The 13,255-nt window shown below is 34.0% G+C and overlaps 1 protein-coding gene across 1 annotated transcript in view; it reads right to left on the bottom strand.

Annotated features, from left to right (window-relative positions):
* LOC148618377 (MAM and LDL-receptor class A domain-containing protein 2-like) overlaps positions 1–13,255 on the bottom strand; it is a 50,013-nt gene that overhangs the window by 12,556 nt on the left and 24,202 nt on the right. Inside the window, exons 25-38 of the mRNA XM_088577239.1 lie at positions 12,790–12,912; positions 12,127–12,471; positions 11,532–11,635; positions 11,234–11,363; positions 10,273–10,448; positions 9,608–9,686; positions 9,297–9,407; positions 6,661–6,752; positions 6,316–6,439; positions 5,453–5,628; positions 5,038–5,116; positions 4,415–4,528; positions 2,107–2,204; positions 1,236–1,359 (exon numbers count right to left, since the gene is read on the bottom strand). Coding sequence (XP_088433365.1) covers positions 1,236–1,359; positions 2,107–2,204; positions 4,415–4,528; positions 5,038–5,116; positions 5,453–5,628; positions 6,316–6,439; positions 6,661–6,752; positions 9,297–9,407; positions 9,608–9,686; positions 10,273–10,448; positions 11,234–11,363; positions 11,532–11,635; positions 12,127–12,471; positions 12,790–12,912 — 1,875 coding nt within the window. The remainder of the gene's footprint in view (positions 1–1,235; positions 1,360–2,106; positions 2,205–4,414; positions 4,529–5,037; positions 5,117–5,452; positions 5,629–6,315; positions 6,440–6,660; positions 6,753–9,296; positions 9,408–9,607; positions 9,687–10,272; positions 10,449–11,233; positions 11,364–11,531; positions 11,636–12,126; positions 12,472–12,789; positions 12,913–13,255) is intronic.

Here is a 13,255-nt window from a genome sequence, read left to right as displayed (position 1 = left end):
CTTTTATAATTGAAAATTTTGGATGCAATGGGTGAAGTATAGGAATATGAAATAATTGGTATGGATTTGTCTTTGAAATATGGGAAATTTTTTTGGTAACGTTTTTTTGATGGAGGATGTTAGCCAAATTAATTGCATCTACACCTCTGTTGAAAGAGTAATCAAGGGAACCAAGGTTATAGCGGTAATCAAAAGAATATAATCCAGGGACTGTAGAGTTCATTTCCACCGTTAAACCAAATATCATTAATCATCATTTTCGATTATCACTTTTCCATCCAGTGTTATTGTTTACTATTTCGAGTACTTCCGTTGTAATTTCACGATTGTTTTTCTGTGTTGATTTAGTGGAAATATTATTAATTTGGTGAGTTTTTTTTACTTTATCTTTGTATAAATATACTTCCGATGGTTAATTACATACATTTTGATAATTGGATATAATTTTTGTAGGTTTATTGACTTTAATTTTAATGTTAGGCAGATTGATTTTCGAGTGCACCGCAATTTTTCACTGTATGTTAGGTGCCGATCGATAAATTATTTTCTCAGTGAAGCTTAATAGCGATTTAATTAATTAAATCTTAATTAAGTTCTTTTTACATATTGTATTTTCATGCTTTTGTGTCATTTTCTATTGATTTTCTTTTGATATTGTATTACTATTGTGTTTGTATTTTTTGTTTTGATTGGTTATTTTCTTGGTTGACGACATAGGTACATTGTATTTCATTTTTCTATTTTCAGTAAATCGTCAACATCGTCAACATCGTCAACATCATCTATATTTTTGTTCAGCTAATGAAATGTACTCTCTGGAATCTCTGGACTCTCTGGTTGTTGTCATTAAAGATGTTATGCATTTACTTATATATTTCCACGCCCATTTGCTAGCCAACACAGGGACAAAGACCAGACATGGAAAACAGACACACACACAACAAAGAACATAAAGTAACTAAAATCATACATACAAAGTAACGAAAGTAAATGAGCAACTCGGACTCCATTAAAAACTGGGAGCATGAACCAGGTGCACCGGTAGGGTAAGCGTCCTCTGTTGACCAACTATTAGGAGTGTTATAGTCTTATAGACGGTTAGAAGTACAAACCATGGTTATCTTTGTTACCAGAGGGGATAAAAGGAACATTCTTAACAATGGTGGTTATTTCTTCCTACTGATTTCTTGGTGGTAACATAGAATTTCAAATCACAAAAAGTTTTGTATACATACTTGAAAATTTTAGGTTACTAATCAGTCTGGCTTTCTGACCCACTTCTTTTCTAGTAGTTTCTATGTAGTAAAATATCTTGCCATGAGATGCATAACGTGGACCTGTTTCACTAGTTGAAGTCCTCTGAAATAAGACAAGTAATGGACTTTGATTGGTAACTGGTAAGTGTTATAGTTAAATAGTCAGAATCCTAATTTTTATATTCTGTGCAAACCCTGTTATACTTCTTAGGATTTCTGGGTTTCCATGTTCTGTACAAACCTTGTAATACCTTTTAGGGTTTCTGGGTTTCCATGTTCTGTACAAACCATGTAATACTTTTTAGGGTTTTTGGGTTTCTATGTTCTGTACATATCCTGTTATACTTTTTAGGGTTTTTGGGTTTCCATGTTCTGTAAATACTCTGTCATTTTTTAGGCTTTTGGGGTTTCTATGTACTGTACAAACCCTGTCATACTGTTAAAGGTTTCAGGGATTCTGTTTACTGTTAATACCTTGTAATACTGTTAAGGGTTTCAGGGTTTCTGTTTACTGTTAATACCTTGTAATACTTTTTAGGGTTTCTGGGTTTCTGTTTACTGATAATACCTTGTAATACTTTTAAGGGTTTCAAGGTTTCTGTTTACTGTTAATACCTTGTAATACTGTTAAGGGTTTCAGGGTTTCTGTTTACTGTTAACACCGTGTAATACATTTAAGGGTTTCAGGGTTTCTGTTTACTGCTAATACCTTACAATACTATTAACGGTTTCTGGGTTTCTGTTTACTGTTAATACCTTGTAATACTTTTAAGGGTTTCAAGATTTTTGTGTACTGTTAATATCTTGTAATACTTTTAAGGGCTTCAGGGTTTCTGTGTACTTTTAATACCTTGTAATACTTTTTCCAATCAATGTCATCTGTGAGTCTGTCTTGTACCAAAAAACAGAGAAGTTCTCTTCTTTCAAATGAACAGTATTTCTCTGAGTCTAAATATAATATAACATAAAATTAGAACTATTTATTTACAAAAAAACCTAAAAAATCTCAATCCTAATTATTTCTAACACATATATACAAAATATTAGATGTTGATGGTTCACAATTAGGTCTCAGTATAAATGACATTATCACATTCTGTTTACATTTGGTCAATACAGTTCACCTATTTATTTTCACTATTTATTTTAGTGACTTATTTTCACTTTTTATTTTCATTATTAAACATAGCAATGAATAAATCTCTTCATAATATATTACAAAGCAATGAATAAATCTCTTCATAATATATTACAATTTTGATAAAGTATAAGATGCAAAATCAAATAGCCATGAAATTAAATAGACAAATCACAAAATAAATATCAGTAAAAATAGCCATGAAATAAGATTGACATCATAAGTAGCAAAATAAACATCTGTAAATGTAAAATAACCATGAAATTAAATTGACATCATAAATAACAAAATAAATATCTGTGAAATTACCATGAAATTAAATTGACATCATAAATAACGAAATAAATATCTGCGAAAACAAATTGGTTTACAGTAATAGTTTCCCTCATTGGCTTTTTGTAATTTTTTTATAGGTCAGTGAAAATTTTCATTGTCATTTAATTTGACAACAGAAAATACATTTCTATACAAAATACTTTGGAACAATGTACTGCAGTAGTTTAAGTATACCAGTAGTCAATATGCACCCAGAATGACCCAATAAGCCTGGATCATACCAGTAATGCACCCAGAATGACTCAATAAGCCTGGATCATACCAGTAATGCACCCAGAATGACCCAATAAGCCTGGATCATACCAGTAATCAATATGCACCCAGAATGACTCAATAAGCCTGGATCATACCAGTAATCAATATGCACCCAGAATGACTCAATAAGCCTGGATCATACCAGTAATGCACCCAGAATGACTCAATAAGCCTGGATCATACCAGTAATGCACCCAGAATGACTCAATAAGCCTGGATCATACCAGTAATGCACCCAGAATGACCCAATAAGCCTGGATCATACCAGTAATCAATATGCACCCAGAATGACTCAATAAGCCTGGATCATACCAGTAATCAATATGCACCCAGAATGACTCAATAAGCCTGGATCATACCAGTAATGCACCAAGAATGACCCAATAAGCCTGGATCATACCAGTAATCAATATGCACCCAGAATAACCCAATAAGCCTGGATCATACCAGTAATCAATATGCACCCAGAATGACCCAATAAGCCTGGATCATACCAGTAATGCACCCAGAATGACCCAATAAGCCTGGATCATACCAGTAATGCACCCAGAATGATCCAATAAGCCTGGATCATACCAGTAATCAATATGCACCCAGAATGACTCAATAAGCCTGGATCATACCAGTAATGCACCCAGAATGACCCAATAAGCCTGGATCATACCAGTAATGCACCCAGAATGACCCAATAAGCCTGGATCATACCAGTAATGCACCCAGAATGACTCAATAAGCCTGGATCATACCAGTAATGCACCCAGAATGACCCAATAAGCCTGGATCATACCAGTAATCAATATGCACCCAGAATGACTCAATAAGCCTGGATCATACCAGTAATCAATATGCACCCAGAATGACTCAATAAGCCTGGATCATACCAGTAATGCACCAAGAATGACTCAATAAGCCTGGATCATACCAGTAATCAATATGCACCCAGAATGACTCAATAAGCCTGGATCATACCAGTAATGCACCAAGAATGACTCAATAAGCCTGGATCATACCAGTAATGCACCAAGAATGACTCAATAAGCCTGGATCAGACTTAATAATTAAGTAACAATGATCTTATTCACCTTTTTCTTTAACTTTATAAACTAAAGCAACTAATACTTACTAAAGTACACAGCTACATGGACTGGCACTCAGGTACAGTAAACCCATAGCTACATGTACATGAATAACTTACCTATGTACTGACATATTCAGGTCCTGTAAACCCACAGCTACATGTACATGAATAACTTACCTATGTACTGGCATTCAGGTCCTGTAAACCCAGAGCTACATGTACATGAATAACTTACCTATGTACTGGCATTCAGGTCCTGTAAACCCACAGCTACATGTACATGAATAACTTACCTATGTACTGGCCTTCAGGTCCTGTAAACCCAGAGCTACATGTACATGAATAACTTACCTATGTACTGGCATTCAGGTCCTGTAAACCCCAAGGTACATGTACATGAATAGCTGTTTCCAGAAACACTGCATACTCCTGAGTTTCTACAAGGATTTACTGGTGTACATGGAGCTATAAAATAACAAATCCTGTTTACCATGATCAAAGGTCAACATGCAGTATAACTAAGATTAAACAACTCAGATATTTGGCTGAGTTAATGTTTTGAATGGCAGTAACAGTACTATAAAATAATGAAATAATAATTGAATAAAAGCAGTAACAGATATAAATAAAACATATACCTGTTACTGCCTTTTAAATTTGCTTGTGTATGAAACAATTGTAAGCCCATGCAGGATGCTGTTATGTGCATATATATCTATATATATATGTGACATCTTTTGTTGGTATTAAAAGGTCTGTCAAGCTTATGTTTTACTGTTGTTTTACATGTAAAAACTTGAAATAAAATTTACTTGACTTGACTTGATTTTTATAAATTTTTATGGTTTGGTGCAATCGATGGTTGGTTTTAACCTTATAATTATTTAATCATAAGGTGGTTATGTTTTATTTTTTTTAATTCATTTCACTTCTAACTTTTTCCCCTAAATTTCATGAACATGATTGATACTCACTGCAGTCTGATGTTAACAATTCAATGTTATCCAGAGCAATATCCCCTCTCTCTCCACCAACTTCTGCCTCGAACACTATCTGTGAAGAGTTTATCAGACATCTTTCAGTCTTTCAGATTCATATCTTTTTGATGTTTCATCAATAGTGGACAAGGAAATTTATTTTTCAGTGGTTTATTTTCATTTCTTCCAAATCAAATTTTAAGAACAATATCCATTTAACATGGATGCTAAATGATAAAAAAATGTGAAAAATGATGTTGGATAAACAGACAGCAGATGTGTGATAATGTTAACATGAGGTTCATTTGGGAATGTGAAAACAGGAATTTAATGCAGGACTATGTTGCATTAAACAGACAGTTGACATATCAGAGTTTGTTGGATTGAACAATAACTAAACGTGGTTACATACTACATTATCAGGCAGTGTGTGAACGCTAAGCATGTGTCCAAGCCATTGATTGCCTTGATTTCCAGCTAGAGACCACAGCTCTGTCTCCGTACCACCAGAGTCTAAAGACAACACCTTTAATGTCCCTGTTTGGTCTCCATACATATGATAGTCATAGGAAAGACATCGGGTCTTATCTAAAACACAAATTCTTTGTCATTTCAGAATATATTGTGTGCATTCATAATTGCAATTTGGTAATAAAACCTAAATCTCACAACTTTGTGTCATATGTTTACATTAACAAATTATAAAATATTCCTTTAAGTCAAAAGGCCAAAATTAAATACTCATTCGTTTCCCATCTCCCTACCTACCCATCAGTGATGACGGGTCAGGAGAGGGGAAACAAACATATTTTTAATTGTGGCCTAATGGCTTAATTCAGATCAAAACAACTGGAGCTGTGATGTTTCCAAACAATTAACCTGCTTACCCTTTCTATTAGTGTACAAAATTGTCAAATACAGAAATTTATTAATCTTCTTTGTTATCAAAGGGATGGAGTGTCAGTGATGCCCTATGTATGTAACATGCATGGCTTTAATTTCTTCTGCAGGAAGTGACATGGAAATAAGGTAAGCAGTTAGGAAGTGATCTTTTAAACTTTTAACACATATACACATTATGTGTTATAGGAAGCATCCAATATTCCTAATGTTGAAACATCAGGGAGATACATGTAACATCATAGCATAGTATTATGAATAGTCGTTTGAGTACAAATTGCTCTGCCCCTCATAGGAAAAGCCTTCAATTAAATTAGTATTGAATGCTATTTTCTGTTACTGACCAGTTTGACTTTACTTTCACTTTCAAATTACCTGAATACTGAATGTTACTGATCAGCCTGGCTTTACTTCCAACAGTTTTTTGGCTGGCCTCTATGTGAAAAAATCTTCTTCCTTCTGAACCTTTAAATGGACCAGTATCCTTTGTAGCTGTTATCTTAAAAAAGTATATATCAATACTGATACAGGTTACCAGTGTTATATGACAAAAAATATTAAACAAAAAAAATAAATCACTAACAAGGGGGAGTAACAACACAAAGATGTATCATGATAGGGTTAACTGTATGTGTTTAGTCTGAACTATACATGTACAAGTATCAATATGGTCTAAAACATTTCAACAGAATGCTTGGTGAAATAAGGTAAAATACATACCACCCCTCTAGACCAGTCAAAATCATCACTGCTGCCCTGTTTCAAGAAACAGACTGGATCTTTTTTCTCAAATGAACAGTATCCCACAGCATCTGAAAAAAACAGAAAAAATATGTCTGGTACATAATTTTAAACAAAAGATTAATACTCCCTAAGATATATTTTGCAATTTGATATCTTATAGGATAAAGCATAAATTTTGTTATGAGAAACTCCAATGTTTGACATGTAAGAAAAAAAAAGTCCAGTTGACAGGAGACCAGCCATGAACATTGAGGTTGATAAAAAATGTAAATTTCCCTCCTTGTATAAAATTCATCACTTCCACTGTGACCTTGACTTTAGAACTATGACCTTGACAATGGTTACCACCTTTTCTACAGAATCCATTTACCAATAAAACTGCTTGCTTTTAAAACAAAATTTCATAAATAATCTTATGTCTATCAAATTGAAGAGATCAAGCATCCACACCTATGGTAAAGTATAAACATTTTAAAACACTGTTCAACATCAGCAACTAGGAATGAAAATCTTTAAATTTTCATCAGTAATTAGTTCCCATTCATGCAAGGACATGACTCAAATCCAAATCTACTTCAAAAAAGATCACACACACACATTGTAAGAACAACTTACATGACAATGAACAATCAATGCCAGTCACATCTAAAAAGTCATTCAAATTCTCTGCCCTCTCCATTTGATTGAAGAAAATATTTTTTTTTTTGTGTCACTTGAATACCATACTTAACATCCTTTTTAAGTCGCTAATATTGTTAGCGACTTCTTGCACTTGTAATTTCAGTACTTTATATTTGCATATGATTTGCATAATTATATATTTATACTCCATGTAACGCTGCAGATCTGTGCAGTGTTTACCACCATAGTGTAACAGTTCTAGCTTTGTACAAGATAAAAATGTACCTCTTAAATATCATACAGGTGTGTATTACATGTGTTTCTAACTTGTATGAGAATGGGGAGTTTACATGAAATGATTGGTTAGCATTGAACATTACCCAGTTTCCAATTCAGTCACAAGGGCTTGTTACAAGACTATACAGGTCATATACACTAGCACAGCCCGATATCTATGAATATTCATGGCCAGTTGTGTAACCTGAAACCTAATCTGGTTCCCTGCAAATTTCACGTTTTTCTGAAATCATTCAGAGGTTAAAACTTCACTTTAAGACTTTGGATAACATAATTAAAATTTGATATTGTTAAAAAAAAAGCAATGTTGGAGTTTGAATTCCATACCATACTGTAGCACGAATTCCTGTACCAGCACAAAATGGATATGATTAAGAATGAAAAAGAAAGTCTCATAAAAAGAATCTGAAGCCATGTATTGCCCTTGGGTATTCTAATGATATTATGGTGTTCTTATGTGAAATATATAATAAAATTGTACAATTAACAAAAATACCAGACTTTAAATTTGGGTACAGGAATTTTGGGTTTACACATTTGGGTACTTGTGAAAACTGAAATTCTAAGAAAAAGCAAATTTTTGAAAAACATTTTAAAAATCATTGATTCTAGCCTAGCCATAATATCATTTTGTAAATGTGTACAGATTATCAGCTGGAAATATCCCGTAATAATGAAGAAATCGGCAAAAGAGTATTTGGGTACAGGGAAAGGTTGGTACAGGTATGGGTATGTTCCCAAAGATCGCTACAATGTACCTCTTTTAAAAAATATCATAAACATGTGTATGCGTGATTATTTGCTTGTATGAGAATGGGAAGTTTACATTAAAAGATGAAATGATCAGTTAGCATTGAATTTATGTAATAATACCCAGTTTCCAATTCAAACACAGGCATTCGTTACAACTTATTATATAAAGGTCATATATATTATCAGGCCCCTGATATCTATATATAGGTTACAGACCACCAATTCAACCAATGAGCATTTGGAACGTACGCAAAAATAGTCCTACGCAGAAATTACCCCTGTTCCTCATAGTGCTGTGAAAAAAGTTCTCATCTCATTTAAAAAATTTAAACAGTTTCTGGAAGGAAAAACATTTCTGTACATTTTATAGGTGCATTTTGCTTCTTGTGATGTGAAGCCTAATCTCCATAATGATTTCTAAATATACCCCTATCTTGTGAAAACACTGGGATTTCCCATGCTATTTATAGACACTTCACTTCCGGTGACCAGTACTGCACTGCAAGTCTGCTAACCCCACATGCCATTCTGAGGATTGTGAGCTGACATATGTAGAATCATGCTGATATATAGTCCTCTGCAGGTTAAAGTTAAGGTAAAGTCCAGAGAAGCCATTGAATATTGTGAAATTAGCATAGAAGCCTATGGGAAGTGGAATTAGTGGTTTTTAGCCTATAGCCATTGCCACTTGTTTAATCTGGTTTTGGGTTATTGAAAACATTCATGGCATCAGGGTTACAAAAGAGAATGCAATCATATCAAGGGAACCAAGATTTTAGTGGAAGTCACATTCATGCCATTTCAGATGTTAAAAGTAAGCCAAAATCAGTGACAGTGAATATTTGACGATTAGCTACTTTGAAGACTTCAGTCTTTGATTTTAAGGTGTACTGACATTCAGGTCCTCCATATACAACATCCCTGAAAAGGAAATAACAAACCTGTATATTGACATTCTGGTCCTCCATAACCTGCAGGACAGAAACACACGTAAGTATCCTCCTTCACAGAACAAACACCTCCATTTAGGCATGGCTCAGTGTCACAAGGTGCTGTAAATAAAAACATTTCTCTGTTAGATGTTGACAAAATAGCTTGACTGATATTTTTTGTTAACAGATACAAAAACTATCACTATAATACTTTTATATATAGAAAAAGGTTAGTCAAAAAGAAACTGCTAACAATGAATAACCTGAATAGCTTCCAAGATCTCTAGTTCCTATTATTTATTCTGACAATAAAAACTTACGACATTCTTCTGGTTTGAGGACAATGTTGTCAACAGCAATGTTTCCTCTAACTCCACCAACCACTCCCTCAATAGCCAACTACAATAAATCAATTGTAAGTACATCAGCAATCAATTCTCACAACTTTTACATGGGCATGGAAGTGTTTAAAATACTTTTTTGTTCTTCAGATTTGAGTTTATTTGCTGATATTTAAAACATTAACTACCTGTGCACCTTAAATGTGAATTATGGACCTAACATAGATTTCCATGTGCTAATGCGAGTTAATTGCTACAAAAAAAATCCTATATTTGTCTTCAATTTCTTGCACTCCTTTAGACCCTTCCAAATATTGTTTTGAATATTTTCTTTGATTGATGACCAACCTATCATGGTTGTGAGATCTGGCCCAGTGTCATAATAAATACTGGCCTTTATCTCATATAAAACTACCTAAAAATCTGGCCCAGTGTAAGTGTTAACACTGGCCTTTATCTCATATAAAACTACCTAAAAATCTGGCCCAGTGTAAGTGTTAACACTGGCCTTTATCTCATATAAAACTACCTAAAAATCTGGCCCAGTGTAAGTGTTAACACTGGTCTTTTTCCCGTTATATAACTACCTGAAGATCTAATCCAGTATCTATGTTAACAATGACCATTTTTCTATGTAACCCTACCTGAAGATCTGGCCCAGTATCAATGTTAACACTGGCCTTTTTCCAAACATTGCCTTGGTTACCAGAGCGACTCCATAACTTAGATACTGTTCCATCCTGCTCTATACTTAGTATATTCAGAGAACCAATCTGCCTTCCATTCATGTTGTAGGAGAAACTAAGACATCGACGTAATGCTTATAAATAGACAAAATAACAATCATGTGATACCAATTCCTATTCAGTGAGTACAGACCAATAAAAGTCTCATCAATGATAACCTGCTAGATTCAGTGGCAAACCCAGAGACAGGTTCCAGTGGTTGGAACAACCCCCATCTTGGAAAATTTTGATTGTTTGTAGGGCATAAATGAGCAAATTACAGCCTGAAACCCCTTTTTATTTACTTTTCTTAATCAGTTCCCCCCCCCCTTTTTTTTTAAATAAATTTCTGGGTCTGCCCAAGATTATAATTCGTTACTTGTCCAACTTTCCATCATTAGATAAAATTTGACTTTAACATTCAAAGGGCAATATTTCAGTACCGTTCAAAAGTACCACTTCGTACATTATAGTTACTAATACAATGGGTACTATTGTAAAATGGGGAGCACCCAAGAGACAGAGATAATGATCGACACCAATAATACCAAAACTGAAGATCATTTGTAAATGGCTGTAAACATTTGCTGATAATGTCAAATAAATGAGGAATTATTATCAACCAATAAGTAACTTCATGAGCCACTTATATAGTGCCACAACAGTCAATATCAAGCCTGAACAACAGCATCTTTTATATGATATAATGAATGAAAACATGAAGTCTGTCTCATTTCAACTTTAGACAATAGCCATACTCCTAAATTTCATCTCTATGTTTTGATTAAACAAAAAAAGAAATTGGCATATTTTTTTTGTTTTTTTTGTTCAGAGTGGAATATACACGTTTATACTGCACATGTAATATACTTAATTTTACCTATCAAGCTTCTAGCATTAATGAGTCTGGCATTCTGACCGGGTTTCCTTGGTCTGAGTGTTTCTATATATTTATAAAATGTACCACTGGCGGCAAATGATGGTCCAGTCCTTTTAATTCTAGTTGGTCCCTATTAGAAATAAAGTACATTCCTATGTGTATATTGTATTCTAAAACAAATACATGTACTTTGAAGTATCAAAGACATACAGCTTTGGTAAATAAACAACAAGACTGATACAACAATGAAATAAAAATGACAGAAGATATAAAGATATTCTGATCTATAAAAACTTACAGAATTTGTTGTCCAATCAAACACATCTCTAGTAGGATTGGTTTCCTCAACCAAGAAACAGTTACTGTCAGAAGCTTCGAAGGAACATGTAAATGTCTCATCAGCTGAAACAGAATAAGATACAGTTACTGTCAGAAGCTTCGAAGGAACATGTAAATGTCTCATCAGCGGAAACTGAATAAGATACAGTTACTGTCAGAAGCTTCGAAGGAACATGTAAATGTCTCATCAGCTGAAACAGAATCAGATACAGTTACTTCAGAAGCTTTGAAGGAACATGTAAATGTCTCATAGCATACAAAAAAGCAGGGTATTACAAATTTGCTGGACATTCTACGGAAACCTAATGATGATGTATCCATCATTGTTTGTCTGTGGCTTGAAGGCAATAGTAAAATGTGAAAAACCTTATCACATAGGTTCTAGATCTGCCTTTACAGTGTTACTACTTCAAAGTTCTGCTTCTTTAACAGTGTTATAAGAAGAAAAAATAAAGCACATACATGTATTAAAACAAATTACTGGTAATAGTTAATTACCAATTAGCTGACATGTACTGGGTTTGGAACTAAGTAAAATTAAGTTTGAGACTAACCAGGACACTTGTTATCATTACAAGTCTGAGTCTCTGAAGCCTTCCCAACACAGTCAACACCTCCATGTTCAGGAGTGGGGTTGTTACATATCCTTACTCGTGACTTAGTTCCCCCTCCACAAGTGGCAGTACAGGGGGTAAAGATGGACCACATACCCCAGTTACCATCCACAGGTGGACAGGTCCCCATAGAACAAGTAACAGTTTCAGTGTATGGTCCATCACAATCTGCTCCCCCGTAGGCTGGTTTGGGGTTGTCACATGACCTTGTATTAACCTGTTGTCCATCTCCACAGGTCACTGAGCATGATCCTTCACTCCAATTACCCCAACCTCCATCAGTTACTGAAAAAATAATGTAACTCTCCTGATAACATATTTATTAATGTATGTCTCCTGATAACATACTTATTAATGTAACTCTCCTGATAACATACTTATTAAAATGTCATTTCTGTTTGTTTGTTATATGTGGATTATTTGTAGTTTTTTCATGTCTGAACAACACACATGAATGAATACATCCGTCTTCTGTATTAACATCAAAATATCAGTCAATGCTGACCCATTGACCAAATTCTAAAGCTACTAGAATGACGATGGATAAAGACAAGTACGGTAGTTAAAGGGAGTTATCTCTCTAAAATGGTACACTATACATACCTTCTAAGTGACAGGTGCTCCCTATGAACTCAGGTGGACAGGTACATGTAAAGGTCAAGGCTGTTTCATTACATGTCCCCCCATTAAGACAAGGATTGGAGGAACAAAGTGATGTTGTATTATCTGGTAAATAAAACAGAAACTTCTCATAAACAATAGTGTGATTGATATATCATGTTAGTAGAAAGAATTCACATTGCAAGTTGAACACATATGAACTTCATTGATGATGATGGGTCCTTCACCAATCTTATGATTCATATATACACAATTGTTTCATTTAATTTATGTCATGTATTAACTATATACCAGAACAGACATAATTTATAAATGACTTTATTATACTTTATGTCAATTTACTGGATTTTAATTGGTTTAATGCAAGGGTTGTATTATGCTCTATCACATGTCTCAAAAGGTGATAGTTCAATCTTAGTCAGTACTGATGTAACACTGATTCAGCAGA

This window comes from Perna viridis, chromosome 4 (assembly GCF_037379345.1).
Source record: "Perna viridis isolate PV_CMFRI_1.1 ecotype Kerala chromosome 4, ASM3737934v1, whole genome shotgun sequence".
In the NCBI taxonomy this organism is placed as follows: Eukaryota; Metazoa; Mollusca; class Bivalvia; order Mytilida; family Mytilidae; genus Perna; species Perna viridis.
Note: the sequence above shows the minus strand (reverse complement) of the source record. Positions and strands in the feature narration are given on the sequence as shown.